The 20684-nt window shown below is 41.7% G+C and overlaps 1 protein-coding gene across 24 annotated transcripts in view; it reads left to right on the forward strand.

The window, feature by feature from the left end:
- OSBPL5 (oxysterol binding protein like 5) overlaps positions 1 to 20684 on the forward strand; it is a 179827-nt gene that overhangs the window by 147616 nt on the left and 11527 nt on the right. For all 24 annotated transcript variants that reach the window (XM_086892605.1, XM_023929030.2, XM_086892610.1 and 21 more), the window contains 8 exons: positions 4250 to 4421; positions 9540 to 9759; positions 13386 to 13570; positions 14946 to 15027; positions 15657 to 15755; positions 16638 to 16734; positions 17691 to 17789; positions 18989 to 19086. In XM_086892605.1, coding sequence (XP_086748731.1) covers positions 4250 to 4421; positions 9540 to 9759; positions 13386 to 13570; positions 14946 to 15027; positions 15657 to 15755; positions 16638 to 16734; positions 17691 to 17789; positions 18989 to 19086 — 1052 coding nt within the window. The remainder of the gene's footprint in view (positions 1 to 4249; positions 4422 to 9539; positions 9760 to 13385; positions 13571 to 14945; positions 15028 to 15656; positions 15756 to 16637; positions 16735 to 17690; positions 17790 to 18988; positions 19087 to 20684) is intronic.

A 20684-nucleotide genomic window follows, 5' to 3' on the forward strand; every position in this document is an offset into this window, starting at 1 on the left:
GTATATAGTCACAGACTGATATTTCTGTGTGTAATGGTGTGATTCCATCTAGAGCAGATTTTTCTTTCTGGTGTGTGCTGAGAGAACATTGGCTCTCGTCCTCCGTGACCAGCTGCTGCAAAGTGTAGCAGATAGACTTGGCACATCAGATTAGTTGCTGTAGGTGAGTACAAAGAATTTTAAAACTGAATAGCTTAGTGTTTTCAGGGCTACCTGGTTTTGTCCTGTGAGATATTTTTGTAATTTTAGATTTCTTCAAAGACTTAGACAGGCTCAAGTTTTTCTTTGAACTGAACCTAGGTTAGCAGCTTGAGCACCTTCTGTTGTTTTAATTTATTTATTTTTTTCCCAAGAGAGAAAAGAAATTATTTTTGTCTCTTGATGTTAGTAGTTCCTTCTGTCTGTGGAAAAAAAAAAAAAAAAAAAAGTTGGTGCAAGCACATGCCTGCTGCTCTTTAGCCTTGCAGCCTCCAGGTTTCTTCGTGGTACCAGCAGTGCCCTGCTGACCTGGGAGGTGTCCTGCAAGGAGCCATAGTGATTCCTGTTTGCATCTCAAAGCATGTACAGCACAAGCAAAGGATCAGGACCAGCCAGACAGGGTTTGGGGAAGACAGGTCCTGCTTGACCAACCTGATCTTCTATGGCAAGGTGACCTGCTTAGTGGATGAGTGCTGGAGCAGGCTGCCCAGGCAAGTGGCTGAGTCACCATGCTTGCAGGTATTTGAAAGACATGCAGATGTGCCACTTTGGGACAAGGTTTAATGGTGGACTTGGCAGTCCTGGGTTAACAGTTGGACTTGATGATCCTACAGGATGTAATGTAAACAATTCTCTGTTTCTATATAATTTGATTTGAGAAGAGCTTAAAAGCTTGTGGGGAGATTCTGCCACAAGCTGATAACATACTTTTGGGGTTTTCTTCAGAATGTAAACGCATGTTTAGTTTAAGCCACAGTTTGTGAAAAATTATAGCTGATAATTGATTGCAGTTTTTGCATTGCAGCTTCAAATCTCCTAAAAGAAAATAATTATAACTTTTTTTTTTTGCTTCCTTCATATGCACCCTTTTGGGCTGCCATTCCTCTCTGAAGGAACCCACATCTTACATTCTTTTGTAGTCTGATTACCTTGTATACAAAAAACCCTACTTGAGTCACCCACTCAGAATTAGAACATGTGAGAATTGAGGTAGCCATGAAGCCTTCATGCAGTACCATGAGTGCAGGTGACAGCCTTTAATTATGTGACCACATTCATTTCTCTCCTTCTGCATTTCCTGAGGGAGTGAGTAGAATTGTCAGGTAAGCAATTAAGTAATCCAAATGCTAGCATTTTTGTATCATCTTCACAATCCAGAAGAATACAGCTCAATAGAAAGGTCACTCAGATGTAAAAACATTTCATATAGGCCTTTAGCAAGGAAACAGGCTTATCTTGTGTGCAATCCCTGTAATTGAGAGAATATAATTTTATGGGTTTATGCTGCAATTAAGGCACCATTGACTTGCTGAGAATGTAACCTTTTTATTTGCAGAGGTAAGCCCCTGTTTTACATCTGGGTTGTGACATGTTTGTTTGGATTCACAGCACCACCTGATGGCTATTTCTGACTATTTCTGAGTTTGGGGATGCTCTGCATCCCTTCAGTTCAGTTTCTGTTAGAAATGAAAACAAGGGTTTACACTGATGCCATTTCTATTGCTGCAGGGCACAAGGAATGCTGGCTGCTGATGCACAGCGAGTCCCTCTAAAGCTTTGTGTATCTGTCAGGACTATTAAAATTCATATTTAATGTTTTGGGGTTGTTTTTTTTTTGTTTTTTTTTAATTTAAGCTCCTTGAAAAGGCTTCAGAAAAGATTCAAGTTTCTCATAACACCTCCCAGGGAGTTATCTGAAGAGATGGAAACCCTCGATATATTGTGTAGAAATTTCCTCTGTTGATGGGATGAGCCCCAAATTTTTGACCAAGCCTGTAAGGTCATGTCAGTACTGGTGAGCACCTGTGGCAGTGGGATGGGGGTAAAAGAGCTGCTCATGGGTCGTGGCCAGTGTGGACTGCTTTCTTTACATCCCCAGGGAGGGGAATGTCTCAGGGAGACTTGGGGCCACCCTTGCCTCAGCCATCATAGGATAATGAGAGTACACGAGAGCTGCAGAGCACTGAGGAGATGACCTCAGTGCTGCCTCAAAGGGTTCATGCTGCTACAAATCAACCTACCTGTCAAAGCACCTGATTTAACAGCCTATTTAATACAAAAATATCTTGACATATGCAGCATTTCCAAATGTCAAATCACACAGTTCTTGCTCTGCGGAACTGGAAAAGAAAAGCAAATTTAAAGGCAGAGAGTCAAAGCAGGGAGCCCGAGCAGGAGTGTGCTCCCTTGTGTGGGACAGCCTGAAACAGATTTGCTTAGTGGTGGGTTTGGGGGAGAAGGGATATGTAGGAGGAGTGGATCTGTGCTCAGTGCAGCCATTAACTCTAATGGGTTATCCATGCAAATCCTCCACATAGTGAGAAGGGAATAAATCTCTGCCTGTAAAGCTTTAATGCAAGAATATTTGTTAAATACAGAATAGTGCGAAATCAATTCCAACAGCATTCAAACTTTCTAATCTTTTATTAACCATTATTTGTGATGTTATTATTAAATCATAAGTTGATGCTGAAGGAATTTATTGGATAAAATTAGAATAAATGACTGGAGCTCTGCAGTGTTTGTGGCTAAATGCTCAAGTACAATTCTTCAAAGATTTGAGATATTTTTGTTTTACAATTTGCAGCTTTGTATCAAAGCATGCATTGAAAGCCACTCAAATTTATAAGCATTTCTTTATATACATGATCTGGATTTTTTTTTAAACTCTCATTGATCTTATAGAGCCAAATTTTGGTCATGTTGAAGTTGATGGGAATTCTGCCCAGGAGAGCAGCAGGATCCCAGTGAGATTTATGCAAGTGCTTGATGCTGTGTGATAGAAAAGAATCTAATGGAAAATTTTCCCAAATGGGACCAGGAATGAATGCGGTCCAGAGAAATCCTGTTTGCAGCATGTGCCATTGCTAGAGCAAAATCCTTTGTTTCCTTCACTGCCTCTCAATCACACTTCTAATTATTGTGAAATGTATTCTGAGAAGTGTAATGAAGAGCTCTGTTTTACAAGCTTGAAATTAGAGGATCACTCCCTTGATACTTCAGTTCTCGAACGTTCAGCTAATTTGCAGGTGCCCTGGCCTCATTAATGACTGCACTACAGAATCAGGCTGTTTTCAGGTGCTTCCAGGAGCACAGCAGCTCCAGCACTGTGAAGGCTGGGCTTTGACACACAGCTCTGTAGCCTTGTATGGAGCATTGCAAAAGGAGCTGAAGGTCAGCTTGGATTCCTGTGCTTTTCATTTGCTGTCTATCTGTGAGACCTGTGCGGGCCATAAGGAAATCCATTGTGGCTGTGCATAGGAGCTGCAGTGTGTCTTGGCTCTGTGCCATGCTTATAATTCCTGCAAAATGGACCCTTCAGGTAAAGATTTTTTTTGCAACAAGATAAGAAAAAATGATGTCGCACACAGATTATCTGATGGACCAGGCAGAGAGAAGGAATGGAAAAAAGAAATTTAAAATGCAGAGAAAGTGAAAATGAACAGCCTGACAGCTTTCTCTAGTCTCAGTCACCCTGTCACATATTGACCATTCTGGATCTTGATTGGAATGATGGTTACTGCAGCACTACAGCCATCATGGGACCCCTGAGCAGGCTGTGGTTCAGTGACCCCAGAGTAAGCAGGGACCTCTCCCACACAGTTCAGTGCCCTGGTATCTCCCTGCCATTGGGAAGTGCGTGAGGTGGGGATGCCAAGTGGTGAATGTGTTTTGGGGAATGTATTACTTGCAGACATAACATGCTGGGTTGGTGTGGAAGCACTGTACCTGCACAGATTGCCTGCATCTCACACTAAATCAGAAAGGGGCAATGGGATGTGAACAAGCTGTGGGAGATCAGAAGGGGATGTTATTAGGGAAGACGGAGTTGTGGTGAGCTTCCCACTGTATTATCCATGCAGCTGCTGAAACACAGCATTTCAGGCAAGATAACCTAGGGATTACATATCTGAAAAACATATTCTACACAGTGACTTCCTGAATTATAATGATAATGAGCTTTACTCCCAGGCAAGAAGCTCTTGAGAAGCAACGCATGAATTGTGTTATTTACTCTGCTACGCTTAAATTATTCCTTTTGTTTTCACAGGCCGATGCTGGCTGGATGCTTTGGAACTTGCCCTGCGTTGCTCCAGCCTCTTCCGGCTCAGTGCCTCCAAGCAGGGAAAGGATGGAGAAGTGAACTGCTCGAGTGATTCTGCACATGTGGGGCTCAACAACCTCTTGCACACCAGTGCAATGTCAGATCAGGAGTTCTTCCAGTAAGATGGGGCTGTTACTCTTTAATGCACGAAGAGGTGTCATATGGCTCAAACTGAGGAAATCTGTTTAAAAACCAGCCTGTGTGTTCTGCTGCTGCATCCTTCACTAATATATGGACTTGGTGTTGCCACCTAATGCTTGAACACATGGGCTGGGGGAAATCTCAGCTGTGTTTGTTTGTACATAAACAACTTTCTTCTGTCCCCTGCTTGGGCCAAAATGGTGTCTGGGGATGCCAGCATGAAAAATGGCTTGCCTGAGTAAAGATTGCAGAATCTAGCTGCTGTAGTTACACAGACACAGTCACTAACAATGTCTGTGTGTTGCTAGCACATATGGCTCTGGATCTGATCTATTTTTTAATAATGTGTACTCTTCCCTAGTAATACTGTGTCATAGTCAGCAGAGTTCACACACTGCATCCTTAGTTTTATAATTACTTTCTCTCTCCACAGGGGTTTTGAGGGGTGTCCAATTTCTTCCTTGATGAATCAGATAAATTTTTACATAAGGGGAAAAAAGTCCCCACAGCCTCCTTTCTATTCATATTCTTGGTATTACTGCAGCATTTTGGAACATCAAAGCTCTCTACACATTAGAAAGCCCCAGGCCTTTCTGTTGCTTATAGCTGAATAAGCAACTTCAAAAATCCTCCTGGTATAGACATTTGGCCTTTGGAGTGAGAACTGGGAAACATAGTGTCTATTTCTAGTTGTGCTGGTTGGAATTTGACTTTCAGAGCTCACAGCAATGCACCATCAGTTACGCAGTTTCTAGGGTCGCAATTCTTGCAGTCTGCAAAGATGATGCCTTGCAGAGCAGGACCTCACCTTTAAGAGGTTTTCTTGGTCTCTGTTACAACATCAGCAGGGGTCTGAGTTCTCTTCAGAGTGTGAAGGTACCTCTGGCCCCATGGGACCAAAGGGGTGGCAGCATTCCAGTCTACCCTTTGCCCTGATAAATTCTGGTAGTCCCAGCTTGTGTTCTCCAGTCCTGCTGTTCGGGTTTTTATCTAGAGTTTGAAGAGCTTTACTGAAAAGCAGTAGGAGAAGAAAAGGAAATCTAGTATCTTACCACATCAGGTGCCCTAGTACTTGTGCTCATGGGCTTCTTTCATAATACCTTCCTTGTGGCTGTGAGTCTCTGTGCTCACTTTGATAATGAATTCAAGAATGCAGTGGACTTGTTTCTTGGCTGATGGATTTGTGTACAGAAATATATGTAATATTAAAATGGAACCTGTGGCACTGAGGACATTCAGGCAAACCTATGGCTACTGTAAGCTAATGCAGAAGATAGGGTTAAGACTGTAGTAAAGTATTTCTTCAGAATATGATGTGTGAATGATGTTTAAGTGATGCCTCTATTTCACCTCTTAGTTGCGTAAGTGATGCCTCTATTTCACGTCTTAGTTGCCCAACATTAAAAACCATCTTGAGATATGGCACTCAGTAGTAGAAGCACACATGGCAGAGTTTTCAGCAGGACAGAGTACCCGTAACTGCAATCAGGTATTTTTTACAGGCTCAAATTTTAGCTGAGTCTGATTCAAACTGGGCATTCAGCATGTGGTTATCTTGACAGTACACTGTCCTTTCTGGGAGTTCTCCCTACCACTGTTGGGAATGTGTACCCAAACTCCCCAGTGCTTAAAGCCAAGGAGAGTTTGAGGGTTGCAGGACAGGAGCATGACTTGCTGTCATCCCTGAAGGAGTGAAGAACATTTAAATAAGAGAGAATGCAAACCCCAAACTGTGTGAGTGCTGAGCAAAGTGTTATTGGTTTGCCAGTGACAGTGGCTTCCTCACAGGGATTCATTCATTCTAATTAAATGCTTTCCCTACAGGGAATCTTACCAATTAAATTGGCATGTAGTTGTTAGGGGGCCAGTTAATTACATTTAACTCTATCTTCAAATTAGCCAAACTACTCTGTCAAGAACAGAAAAAGAAAGGGAAGATGATGGATATTATAGGGAGAACAAAACCCCCTTGGGGGCTGGCAAAGGCTGATTTTCTGTTGAGCCAAAGTTGCATTTGACTGCTGGCTGCTTTGCTCCTTTCCTGCTGGGAAACAAATCAAGATTATACAGTGATTTCAAAATCCATGTCTTTAGTAGTGTATAAAAATGAGAGTGAGAACTGTGTGAGTGAATCAAAGGCTTAAGTACTGTGTAAATCAGTGATTTTAGACAAGAGACTTTTAGGGCACCGGGCACTCTTCTTTTGAATATCGAGTTGTATTTCTTGTGGCTTCCATGTCTTAATCTCCAGTAGCCCCAGGAGTCTGGCTGGTTACTTGTTTGCAGGAACCAAAGTTTTTTCTTTGCTTCATGTAGCAGAACAGTATCAAACCCAAAGTCCTGGTCACCAGTTTATATTTCCAGGATTGCCACTAAGGGAATAAAGCACTGCTGTAAGAGAACTCTTATATGATGAAACAGTAAATTAGTCAGCAAAAGTGCCAGGTTACCCATGCTCATGGTGGAAATCCAGTGTTGACTTTTAGCGTAGTCGTTCCTCCTGGCTTTTGGAGTCTGATCCAAATCTCATTGGAAGCCCCTGGGAAGTCTTTATATTGATTGGTTGGCCAAGCTCATGGCATGGCTTTTTTTTTTTAGCATATCACACATAGTGGTGATTCTCTTTGGAGGAAGAGCCTGGGTGCACTTCAGCCTCTCATATTTGATCCTCAGAATATTTGATGCTCAGAAGCATCTGCTTTCCCTTTGGTTCCCCAGAGTGGTTCTGGATGTCTTAAGTCTTGTCTTGTTTGTGGTGGTGGGTAATCTGTGCATATGAATCTGATTTCCCTCTTGGACTAAATCTGAAATCCTAAAAAAAATACTCGGGTGGGGGGTGATGGTGGTAGTGGTGGGAGAAAACTAAGAAAAGAGTAATTTACTCCATTAAACTTGAAATATTTCCCAAATGTGAGACAGATGACACTGGAAAACTTGCTCTTCTTATAAATGCGAAATAGAAACAAGTGCTACTTCTCAGCCATGAACTAAAAGCCTTATAATGAACTGTTCTTTCAAGTGTTTTTTCCCCATGGAGAAGACTTTCACTAGGTAAAGGGAGCAAAGCAACCACAGACAACACTCACATGTTTACCTGACCGTTCAAAAATTAAGAAATAAATTAGGTATTTAAATTATCAAAACCAAATATTTTCCTGGACATATCATCCAGGAAACAACTGTGGTGAGGAATCCTGGGATAATCTCTCCAGACAGCTCTCTCCTCATCTTTTTGCTGCTTTATTATTTTAAATTCAAGTGTGTGTAATCTGTGCCTCCAATGTATTTGGTTGTCAGTCATTACATTTGCTGCTTGCTGGCTAAAAAAGAGAACTAACATCCTGGCACTAGAACAATGAAGACACATAATGTCTGACAGCAAATTATTAGTGCTGGTCATTGATTCCGATTTCTGGTCTTAGTTTCATTGTTCAGCACAACAGTAAATTAAAAAACCTTGTGATTTGTATATATAAACACTGTGTGTGTATATATATATGCAGACACACATATATTTACAAATGGAATTTAAAGAAAGATTTTTAAAGACACAGAAAGCTGTAGATGACACTTCCAAAAGAACTCTAGAAACTGGGCTCTGCCAGAAACTGAGCTGTGACTGTCACAATGTGGCTTGCTTGGCAAGTTAAAAATCATGAGCTTATTTCAGTGCATAGCTGGAAGTTGAGATCTTCTGAAAAGCTGATGTCAGTTCTGTGTTCTGATTCTTCTGTTGTTTTTGTTTGGTTGTTTTGTTTTTTTTAATTTAATCTGGCTTTACCTAGCAATGCCCAATTATCTTTTCAAAACAGAAAATAACAAGAAGGGGGAAAAGAAAAAAGGTAGGAACTTTCAGCATTCATCCTTAGTTAAAACTGGAACATGGCCAGAATGGCCTGAGAAAATGCCCATCATAGAGAAGCTTGATGCTTGATAGAACATTCCCATGCCATGTACTGAGAAATCTTGGAGAGGAAGACAGACTACAGGAAGTTACAAAACTCTTCAAGATCCAGGGGCTGCTTAGATCCTCTGTAACCCTTTGTATAGCTGGAAATCTTTTTTTATTGCTCTATCCAAGAACAATTTTTCATGAGGTCTCAGTTAAAAAATTTTCAGAAGAAGAACAAGCTGAGAAGCTCAGCAAATGGGAGTTAGGCCAGGCCATGGAAGAAGTAATGTGTCTGCAGACATGTATGATAAGAAAAACCCTTTTCCATGATAGATGCCACTTGAAAAAAGTGCATCTAGTGAATACTTTTCAGCACTTGACCTCTGGCCTGTGTAATCATATTTGCCATTTGTCATATGAACTACATCTGCTTTTTCAAATGGAGATATGATTGGTTACTTGAGAGAGAATTTTTGGCATTCTCTGAAATCTGGATCACTGAGCATGAAGCTTGTTACACCTTCCATGCTTTCCCTTAGATACTGTTATAATTTGGATGGTCATGCAATTGTCCACTCCATGCATTCAACTCTGTTCTTCCACACAGCATCATCTGGGGTAAGCACATTCCCCAGGTTAGCCTGGTGGATGAGGGAGGGCTATGTGTGTGAGAAAATACTTGCTTCTCTTAGTTTTTATATTTGCCTTTCCTAGTGTAGGGCTGACTTAGGACCACCCTCTGTTGAAATAAAATAGCAATAGCACTGAAAAGAAAATGTATCCAATAATGTTAACTTTTTCATATGTGCTGCAATCCACTGATTGCCTTCTGTAAAGGGAAAAATCTCTCCTGATGGATACTTCAGTTCTCTAATCAGGAGTGTAGAGTTGTTGGAGTGCACTTGCTGTGCATCCCTCTGGTTTGTGGGCTCCCATCCAGAGCCAGCAACAGGGCTGTGTAAGGGTGGGAAATGGAGCTGGCACATTTTGTAAAGTGCAGTTTGCAGGGAGGAATATTTTGATGGAAAGTATCTCACTCATTCTGTAATAAAGCCCATGTTATTTAGGAAATCAGTGTCTGAGACTGTCCTGGTCTGCACACCCTATTCTGAGTCCTGGGGGTCTTTTTTCAGTGTTTAAAAAGCCTTAAGCAATGTGGCTTTGTAAATCAAACTGAAGCAAGTAATGAGCTGTGTGTTGCAGGTTGAATGAATCAACCCTGGAGAACAACCACCATTTGGAAAACGATGCTTTTTCGGACAAGTCAGAGAGAGACAACATAGAGGAGTCAGAGAATGAAGCACATGAGAACAGCCGGAAGACAAATGAAAGCGAGAGTGATCAGTCAGAAATGCAGGGAGAGGTCTCTCCAGGAGGGAAGGGGACCACTTATATTGAACAAGTCTATGAAGAATTTGGAGAGGTGAGAAAACAAAAATCTTGATTGCTGCCTGTTCCTGTTAAAATGTATCTGTTTACAGTATTTGTCATTCCACCTTTTAGCTGTATGGCAGGTAACAGCCAACTTTATGAGTTACAGTATTTCACAGATAAAGCAAAGCACAGTTTGCTGCTAAATTGCGTGATGTTATCATGTGCTTTAATAATTCTGCATTATGAACAGCAGCTCAGCTACTGTGCTTTGGTGTGTTTCCAGCATCAGTGATTACTTTAACCAGTTATTGCATTAAAGATCTGCACAGCATTGGCACATTCATGGAGCCAGCAGGAGCAGGGATTATTATGCTGGGCAGCATGTGTCCTGGCCAGTTAGGGTACTCAGTCCTTGTGTGATACAAAATATGACACTTCCCTTTTTTTATATGCATGGAACATCCTTTTTTTTTCTGTCTGAATGGAGCATTTAAGCCACTTGATTGCTAAATGCCAGTTGCTTATCTGAAAGCCATTTCTCATGACATTTCACAGCAGGAAGATGCATTTCTGTTCCACATAAAGAGCCTCACTAGCTGGATGTCACTGTGACAGCTCTGAGAAAGGCAGTGGTAAAGAGCTGGGGCAGCCAAATGTGCTGTGTGAGAATCAGTCTGAGCAGGCAGCAGAGGAGCTCTGCTCTGAGCACTCACTTTCCTACTGCTTTGAACAAGGAAGCTGATATCTTGTTGGTGCTTCAAAGAAACACACTGCTGGAAAGCTGTTTTTTTCTTAGAGTCATGGAATCGTAGAACAATTTGCATTGGAAAAGACCCTTAAGATCAAGTCCAATTATTAAGTCAGCACTGCCAAGTCCACCACTAAACCATGTCCCTCAACACCACATCTACATGGCTTTTAAGTACCTCCAGGGATGGTGACTCCATCACCATCTGTTCCAGGCCTGTTCCAATGCCAGACAATCTTTTTAGTGAAGACATTTTTGTTAATATCCAATCTGAACTTCTCCTGGCATAACTTTAGGCCACTTCCTCTTCTCCTATTACTTGTTTCCTGGAGAAGACAGCAACACTCACCTCTCTGCAACCCCCTTTCAGGTAGTTCTAGAGAGTGATAGGGTCTTCCCTTAGCCTTGTTTTCTTCAGCCTAAAGCACCCAAGTTCCCCCAGCTGCTCCTTACAGGGCTCATGCTCCAGACCCTTCACCAGCCTCTTACACCTTTCTTTCAATGTTTTCCTGAAAGTGTACTGCTAATATTGACAAAAAAAATATAGTCAAATATATCCTACTTACACCTAGCTTCTCTTTAGTGCATTTTTTTCCCTCAAATCCTGCTGCAGACAGGCAAATGGTAACTGAGTTCAAAGAGGAGATTTTGAATATAGATGAGTAACTATGCAGCGGCAAAATGAAAGCAAATTTAATTTCTGTCAGCTGCTTATTCTGAAATGACCTTTCTTCACATGACAAATTTGTCCTAGAAGTGGTGATAGGGCAGGCTGGTATTTTGGTGTTTGAACAAACCTTACAGGCTACACTTGTGTGTATGTGGGTGTGTGTGAGAGATTTCTGCAGTTTTACATCAAAGAAGAAAAAATTGCACTACAAACCAAACAGAAAAGACCACATTTCTGTTGGAGAGTGACACTTCATGTGGCATTAAATAAGACTCTCTGTAGTGTGCCTGGTCAGGCACAGGTAACATCCAGTAGCCTTCCAAAAAGAATTGCCATGTGGCCTTGGCCAATGGGTGTTTTGTAAGATTTCTTCAGAAGGTGGGGCTGTCATCACCTGGGACACACAGGTAGGACTGGTTGTTGAGTCCGAACTCACTGGTGAAAGGAACGTGGACTAAAATGGGTTTTGTGCAATGATGTAGCTCCCCTGGGTGATGATGTATGAAGGTAAACACAAAGGGTGCCAATAGTAATGTCAGTTGTCATCTTAAACTGAAACTGCCCTCAGCCTGTGCATGCAATTCAAGTGTGGCAGGACAAAGGTCACAAACTGGCACTGTTAAATTTTCAGCTTGGCTTTGAGGACTCATTTTAAAGGTGTGCTCGTGGGTAGGTGTGTTGCTGTGCTCTTGGAAGGTGTTTGTGCATTTCCAGTTTTGCCTTGTTTGTAGTTGGAATGTGAAGGCAGAAACAGGTGTCAGAAGATCTTTGAGATTGCAAAAGTTGGTCTAGAACACAAAATAGACACTTCAGTAGGTAGATTGATAACAGAAAAACATCCCATTTTTTCCAAGCTTGGTAGTTTTAACAAGTTATAAAAAGGGTTATTATTTAAGGTTGTTCACATCTTCCTGCACCTTCTTCTCTTTCTGTTTATGTCCATTCTGTGTAGATTCATTCTAAGTAACACTTTGTCCAGAAATTTCAACATGTCATTAAATTTATATTGACAGTACATGCACACAAGAACCTGGATAAATAATAAGAGTTCTGACAGACCCATGTGCATTTTAAGCCCTAGGTGATGCTATGGTACTCCATTTCTCCTTGGAGGTTCAAGGTGTATATTGCATCAGACTGTCAGAAGAAGAATGGTACAGAAATAGAAAAGCAGTTACAGTAACAGAGCTTTGTTGTTCCTTAGTTTGAAATTCCCTCAGCCTGCAAGCCCTGTAGGACTGGTAAACTTGCTGTGACTGTAGTGCTGATTGGGAGCCAACATGGTGGCAATGCTCAGGTGATGAAAAAGAATGTTTAGTGATTTATACCACCTGTAAATACTGTTGTGTTGTGCTATGCCCTCTCCCAAACCAAAGTCCATTCCAGAAGTGGATCTGTGCCCTTCTTCTCATAGAAATCACTAGGAAGCCTAAGTATTCTCTTTCACTGTTAAATTATGATGCCTAGGATGCATTAAAATGCCATTTTTATTTGAAAACTTAGTTTAATTTATCTTCTCTAGTGATGTGAAAGGCCCATTCCTCCATGTTGCCCATCTTGTACACCACTGAATGCATAGGAACTACACAGGGCTGAAACCACAGCATAATCCCTGGCTTTTTTTACCTACACTTCTGCTACAAAGGGCTCTTATGGAGCAGCATTGGCAGGTGCTGGAGTTTTTGTGCCTCTCACCTGGCAGTGAGAGATATTGACACACCAGTTTGTCTTGTCCAGAAGTTGGAGGACTGCTTCTATTCTGTTGATTACTTGTTTACCTCCTATATTTTTCTACATATATCCTAGTGAATCTTACAATCTTTCATTTGCAGAGAATGGGACTGAGAGGAGTTTCTTCTGTGCATCCACCAGGCCACAGGGATGCTGTAGCATCCCTGGGCATGTCCACACCTCCTGAGGGCCTGCAGTGCAGGGTCCCCTTGGCTAATGCTGGTCCATGCTGGCCCATCACAGCCCTGAGGAGTGTGGAGGCAGTGGCTCAGGGAGGAGCACGGCAGAGCTGCTCCCTGCCTCATGCCAAACTTCACAGACACCCAGGGCTCTCTGCACCATTCACTTGATTGCTTTGGGGATTCATTTCTACTGAGACATGGCTGATGTCTCTGCAGTGGTGTGGGTGAACATTCACCCTTGTGCCAGGGCCTGGCGTGCGTGGGTGAGCTTGGACCCCCAGAGAACCCCACACACAAGGAATGGTTTTCCTGTTTCTGCCCTGAAGTTCCCTTTGCCTTTGTAGACAGGGGAGTCGTCTCAGACCGAAACCGTCTCTGAGGAGAACAAGAGCCTGATGTGGATCCTGCTGAAGCAGCTGCGGCCTGGCATGGACCTGTCACGGGTGGTGCTGCCCACCTTCATCCTGGAGCCACGCTCATTCCTTAACAAACTCTCCGACTACTACTACCATGCCGACCTGCTCTCCCAGTAAGCAGCACACAGGGTGGGCCTGGCCTGGGTATTTTTCCTATATCTGTGGAAATATCTCTGTGTGTGCCAGAAAGGCTCCCAAATAATACCGGGTCACTGGCTTCAGCATAGATCAAGCCAGGCACCAGCTGCAGTGGCTTTTTACAGATAGACTGCTGCCAGTGAGGGGCAAGGAAGGAAAAGTTAAACTCCAGACACCTTTGCAAGTGGACATGTTTGCCACTGTTGGCTGGAACTGATGGGAATTCAGCCGATGCCTTCCAGTTTTGCACAAGTGAGCTGTGCCACCTCCTGGTGTACTCATGTACACGGGAGAACAGGACAGAGAGCGACCAAAATCCTCAAGCGCTTCTGTTCCCCAAAGCAGTATGATTATGATGGTTAATAAACAAATAAGAAACATCTTTTAAAACCATTGAGGCGAGAGGCCTGCTGGGAGCAGCAGAGTAGAAAAGAGGAAATGTTATACTTCCAGATAGGACCTGCCTTCTGAATGAGATATGCCTAGTGGATTGTAAAACCAGGATGTGCAATATTCTAATAGCAGCATTAGTTACTCATTTTTATTCCACTTTCTCTGGGTAATTACAGAATCATGGTATTTTCAAGCCTTGTTTGTGATATTTGTACCATCTGAAGTTAAAGAAATAGTTCTCAGTGCTGAGATGTAAGAAGACTTCAAGAGGTTTGGAGGTTTTAATAAAAAAATGGTTAAATTTGTGGTTCGGGTGATCCTTCTAAATGAATTTTGCAATAATTTTCCCAAGTGGATTTTTAAATCTGACTAAATGGTTGGAAATACCAGGAATGCCTTTGGTTTTGTTTACTTCCTGCTTCATCTTTAAGCATTGTTCAGAGGTGCTGGCTGAGATGACTTTTCGAAGTCACTTCCAACCTGAATTATTGTATGAAATCTCAAAGTACTGATAGAGTTCATGTAGCACATCATCTTTAAAGATATTTTATGAAAGAGGGAAGCAAAGAAAAAGAAGAAAAAAAAAATCTTTGATTTTGAGGGCATAGGTTTGTTTTTGACTCTGTTCTACTAGCTGTGACTCAGTGCTAGTGTGAGTGGCAATCCCACATTAATCTGCTCCAATATCCAATCGCAACTAATACACTCCAGAAATTTTATTGGTCTTTTTGCAGAAATGTGGATCAAGGGGTGCCACTTTTAAAGTTTGTTTTGTGTGACTTACATTACTAAAAATACATATATTTCTGCTGGGAGACAACTTTTTCACTGGCAGCAGCACAGAAATTACTTCCCTTTAGTTGTGGGGAAATAAATTGAAATTGATGTTATTATACTGGTAAGAAACTAATGTGATGTGTGACCAGCATAAAGAACGTTTTGTGTTCTGTTCTGCAGGGCTGTCCTTGAAGATGATCCATACACCCGCATGAAGCAAGTCTTGAGGTGGTATCTGTCCGGCTTCTATAAGAAGCCAAAGGTAAAAAGAGGCATGAAACTGGGGTTGTAATGGGCATTGAAATCTTCTGCTGTCATTTTGTTTAATTTCTCTATTGCCTCTCCTTTGAGACTTTACCTCTGTTTTTGCTCAGAAGACTTTGACCATTACTTTTTAGACTGGGGTTGCATTTGGTTTCAAAGTAGACAATGCAAAATAATGGCAATTAACCTCAGAGCCTTTGCACTGGACAGTAGCAAGTAAAACTGGCCATCAGCAAGTAACATGCCCTGGGATGCAAGGTTTTTCCCTTTGCTGAAAGCAGGTGTCCTTTCTCTTTTCAAGCCAATAAGTACCACTGTGCCATGTCTCCACATCAGTATGTCCTTGCTGTGTATAGTAGCAGCAATAACAAAGTTTTATCATCTTGTAAGGCTTTGATTGGGTGGCATTAAATATTAAATTGATGAGAATAGCAGATTAATCCATGGCTTGAATGAAAAGATTATATTAGATTAGATTGATATGTAACTAGTTCTTCAGTTTTTACTCTTGTGATTGACTTTGTTTAAACCATCAAAGAAAAAAGTTATCCTATTTTTTTGTGGCCATCTGTAGCATTGGATTGCAAATCTTCATTTGTAGCAGGTTTTGATTACTTGGTTTTTCAGGGAATAAAAAAGCCATACAACCCTATTCTGGGAGAGACATTCCGCTGCTGTTGGTTTCACCCTCAGACGAACAGTCACACATTTTACATAGCAGAACAGGTAAGTTGATCTTTGGATGCTCAGGTGTAGCAAGCACCAACCTGCTTGCACCTCCATGCATGGAAACACACTGCTCATCTCACCCTGGGAGAGGAACCTGGAGCTCTGTGTAAACAGGCAGAGCAGGACATAGGGTAAACTGGCTGCTGCTCTTTTTTCTTTGCAGATTTACAGAAATTAGGTGAGGCTTGGTGGGCACTCAAGACTATAATAGCACGTCTCACATATGTAATATCAGCTTCTTCAATAAAGATCTTTTCCATGGGATTCTGCCCTACTGTTTTCTTATTGTTAATAAAATGGGAATTGTGTTGCCTCTGTCAAAAGGGGCATAAAACACACAAACAAATCCTTCCATCTTTTATTTCTAAACTTTCTATGATGATTTTAATAAGAGTAAATCGAGGGCTTATGTTTATGTCTTTGTGATTAAATGAAGGACAGAGCTCACAAGTTAGCTGGCCTGACAAAGTGTAGTTAGAGATTTACAGTGTTAATAAAGGGATCTGAGAACTGTATGGTCTTTGGTAAAGAAACTCCCAGTGTCACATACATTTTTCCCCTATTTAATCAGATGATTTTAGCTTTGTTAAATTTTTTATTTCAACTACTGCATGCATTTCATGGAATTTATTCAAATGCTGCACTAAAGTTCCGCACTGTTCATTTATTGTCTTGAAAACCTTGCACTCTATCTGTTGGCCTGAAAGTGATCTCACGTACACAAGCTTAAGGAAATACAGGTTGGGGGAGAAAGATTAGATGTATAATGCTCTCATACATAATGGTGTGATGTATTTTGTTCCCCCTTTAGTGTGCACTCACCTCTCTGCTTGGCCTGTGCAGACTGCTCTGTATGACCCTTGTCTGTTTTTATCCTAGGTGTCCCATCACCCACCAGTGTCAGCTTTTCACGTCAGCAATAGGAAGGATGGATTCTGCATTTCTGGCAGCATTCTAGCTAGGTCCAAGTTTTATGGTAAGGCATTAAGTCTAGGCCTCTCCCAGGTAACATTGTGGCATCAGTTTTGGTTTGTTTTTCAATCATCCCTGAGTGTGTTGAGAGTTAAGAAAAAAGAAATGGTTGACAAATCTATCACTGGGATAGCCTAATTCCTTGTCTCGGCTCTCCCGGGTCTTTGCCATTTCCACCATTTCACACATTTCAGTGTGACACCACTCTGATATTAAAAGAAATATAAAATCAGATAGAAAGATTGAGAGCTTTAAAAATCTGTTTTTTCAGAAGGCAAAGGCTCAGAATAATGTATGGGGTTGTCAGTATACTCTTGGTATGTACCGATGGATGAGTCATGGATGAGTCACATTACAGCTCTCCAGCACTGGCACCAAGACAACAAACACAAAAGTGTCTGAGCAGATTGGAACCTTTATCTGGCTCCCAGACTCCTGAGTGTTGAACCCCAGAGCTTCAAAATGTCCTCCAGTCATTTAATATCAATGGAAACAGCACAACTCTGGGCTCTGAAACACTGTTGCTCTTTGAAATCAGTGTTTTGTTTCAACAAACATTTTTTAATTACTATCTTCTGCTGAGTGAGCTTGCTGAAACACTTTTTAGATAGTCTTTGCTGTCCTGGCAATTTCTTTTGTTGTTTGGGATCATCCACAATCAGAAAAGTTTTCAGAACTGGAGGACCTGAGAAACTTCTAAGCTCCCACCAGCAACCTAATGTTATTAATCTACTGCTCTTTCTGCAAGAGGGGCTAAATGCCAGAGCAAATAAGAGCAGCAGAGTTTGTAAGAGCTGCCTCCCTCCAGCTGTGCATGATTTGCAGAGTCCTGAATTATGAGCATTTCATATCTCTTCTTCCATTAGTGACCGACATTTAAATGAAAATGCTTTCTCTAAAGTAAGAGGAGGGACAAAGTATAACAAGAATTTTTTAATGTGTATGTGTTTTAAATTTTAGGCAACTCACTTTCTGCGCTGTTGGATGGGAAGGCAAAGCTTATGTTTCTAAGCAGAGGGGAAGAGTATGTAATCACTATGCCATACGCCCACTGTAAAGGTAAGGTATGACTCTTCAAATAGAAAGCAAACAGAGTAACAAAATGGTGTCTTACTGACTAACTTTGCACTGGCTCTCCCTCCCAAGTAGCTGACACCACAGGGCCTGGTACCTCCAGAGAGCTCCCAATTATTCATGGCACTCAGTAGGAGGCCTTCAGTAATCCTCACAGAGCTCTTTCTGGTTTACCTGTGCACAGCCCAGGAGAAAGTTAGGCTCATCAATGGGCCTAATTAGTTTTCAGACAATGCAGAAACGGAAAAATACTGCATATATTCATTGCAGATGAGATGAAAAGAGCAAGACTACATTTCTGAGCTTCTTAGGATAAAAAGTTTTTATTATGTCAGCACTAAAATTGCTTGATATATTTTCTGTCTTTTTGAGGATAAAGGAAATTCCTGACTTTTCTTGCCATTTCTTTGTTATTCTAATAATTATATTTCTCAGAGTATGAGCTACCTCAGTGAGGTTGGCACCTGCTGCTGTGTGGCTTTGCTCTGTGGAGCCACTGTGTGCTGAAGCTGGGGCATGGCTGTTGATTCACTGCTCCTCAGGAAGCTCTCTCTGTATCATTTCCACCGTAGAGTTAAAATCAGAAGTCAAATTAGTTTTGGGGATCGAGTATTTTTTAATTTGGTACACTGACTTCTAAGTTTATATTTAGAAGGGCCTGGGTACCTGAAAACAGCAACCTCATAATATCATGCCCTCTATGAAGTATTCCTGTGCATAAATCTTCCTACCAATTTTTCTTTTTCTGCAAAAGACCTCTTCAGCAAATAGTAAACATATATAAAAAGTTTCTACACGATCTGTAGTCTCCCAGACTCTGGTAAATCCTCTTACAGCTTCTCTCTTCTTCAAGCACCTGAGAGAACTGACTAGGTCTGTTTAAGCACTAGTATGAATGAGGTTGTTTGCTACAACTTTATTTTTCCTGTCCCACTTTCAGCTTGCCACAGGTACACCCATGAGTCAAGCTATTTCCTAACTGGTGTTATAAATGGGGAATATGGACTCGGGGAGATTCTTCATGCTTACAGTAAACAGCCGCTTCCTAGAAACCTCCAGTTCTGTATTTTCAAAACTTTAAGCCAAGTGGTGAATTTCACAGTGTGTCAGCAAGAACCAGGTTGACTTGAGAAAGCAGGTTGCTTCCACTAGGGCCTCTCTTAAGCCTCTTTATTTCCTTTCAGGTCTTTTATATGGTACCATGACAATGGAGCTTGGAGGGAAGGTTACCATTGACTGTGAGAAAACTAACCACAGGGCAGAACTGGAATTCAAGCTAAAGGTAAGATACATTGTGGCCCCACTTTGAGTGGGTCTCAGGCTTGTCCCTGTGCCCCAGGCAGGGTTTGACCATACACACCAGATCATTGCTGTACCAGCAGTATATGTGAGCACCACAGCAGGGCCTGCCTGGAGAGAAGGTGTCACCCTCCCGCCATCAGTTTTGCCTCGTCCAACCCAAATTGACCTCAGGAAGCCTTAGTTTCATTTGACTTTTTCACTGCACCTGGCTACTGGCCAAATTTTGTTCTGAAACTTTGGCTTCTGTTTAGTCTGGGATAATCAGTTTTGCTTGCAAAATACAGTGAGTGCACAAAGAACTTGGAGACAAGTTAGGATGTGTATCTTTGGGGTAGCTCTCCAGCAGCCATCACATCTGTACTCTTCTCTTGCAGGCATTAGGGTGAGTTGCACATTGTGTTTCTCAGGGCTACAGGACCTTGCCCTGATAGCAAGGTGAGAGCCAGTTGTCAGGCAGGTTATTCTGAGGGGCTGTCACACTGGCAAGTCTTGTATTCACTTGTTCATGTAGCTACTCCTTCCCCTGGAATGCCTGGTGATGCAAATTTATGGTATACAGACAAAATGGAGACATATTTGAACATTCCTGTTATTACATAAGTTAAAATTTAGGAGGGAAGGTGATAACATGTAACTTTTTTGAGGCAGTTAACTTGCTTTTTAAGGAGCATCCATTTCTCTTCTGCTCTAGCAAACAATTTCTTGCCTGAGCATGAAATGAAAGAACTGAGAGACTGCAGGACTTCGGAGTTGCAGCCTTAGCCAACATAAATGTGAGATCACTGGAGTTAGGGGAACCTTTTGCAAACTGTGAGTTGTTTGAGGGCAGTAATATTTTTCTGTCTTTATTTGCCCTTACAAAGGGAGCTCTTTCCTCATTTACTTCCCTGACATTTGCACATACTTGTCTTTAGAGCCTGTTCTTCTCATAGGCCTGGTGTACTGTGTTGAGGTCAGTGGGATATTTCCCTGACCTGGGAGTCATCTCAAACCTACAACCACTTTAGAGCCTAAAGTCCTTTTCTGGCTTGAAAACAGTATGATTTATCCAAACATGTCTCAGAAATGTCCCCATGATGTAATTACATGCTCTGCTTCAAGCATTTTCTAGCTTTCTCTTTCAATAGAATTGTGGGAAGTTGCAGGTAAACCCCTCAACTCTGTTTTTAATTTGGATATGTACCAGTTCTCTGCTGGGTTGCAGAGATTGATATTGATGCTTGAGATGCATGTGATTATTTTATCCATGGGTGTTGTGTGAAATTTGGGGTTATGTTATTATTTAACACACACACAGACACACAGACACACAGACACACACACACACACACACACAAGTTTATCTGCACAAATGTTTTTAGAAAATGCCTGCTAAAATATCTGAAGAGATGTGTTCTGTGCATAGAAGAGCTGCTCACATTTTCACTGGAATTTCCTGTGTTTGGCATCCAGGAGATGGGTTGAATTTTTCATTGTTTTGGGATTTTTTTCCCTTGACTCTAGAAATAACCTTTTTTCTTTGGTTTGTGGGGGTTTTTTGTTGCTGACCAGAGCTTCTTCACACTGGAGACTTGACAC

This window comes from Cyanistes caeruleus, chromosome 6 (assembly GCF_971803275.1).
Source record: "Cyanistes caeruleus chromosome 6, bCyaCae1.hap1.1, whole genome shotgun sequence".
NCBI lineage: Eukaryota > Metazoa > Chordata > Aves > Passeriformes > Paridae > Cyanistes > Cyanistes caeruleus.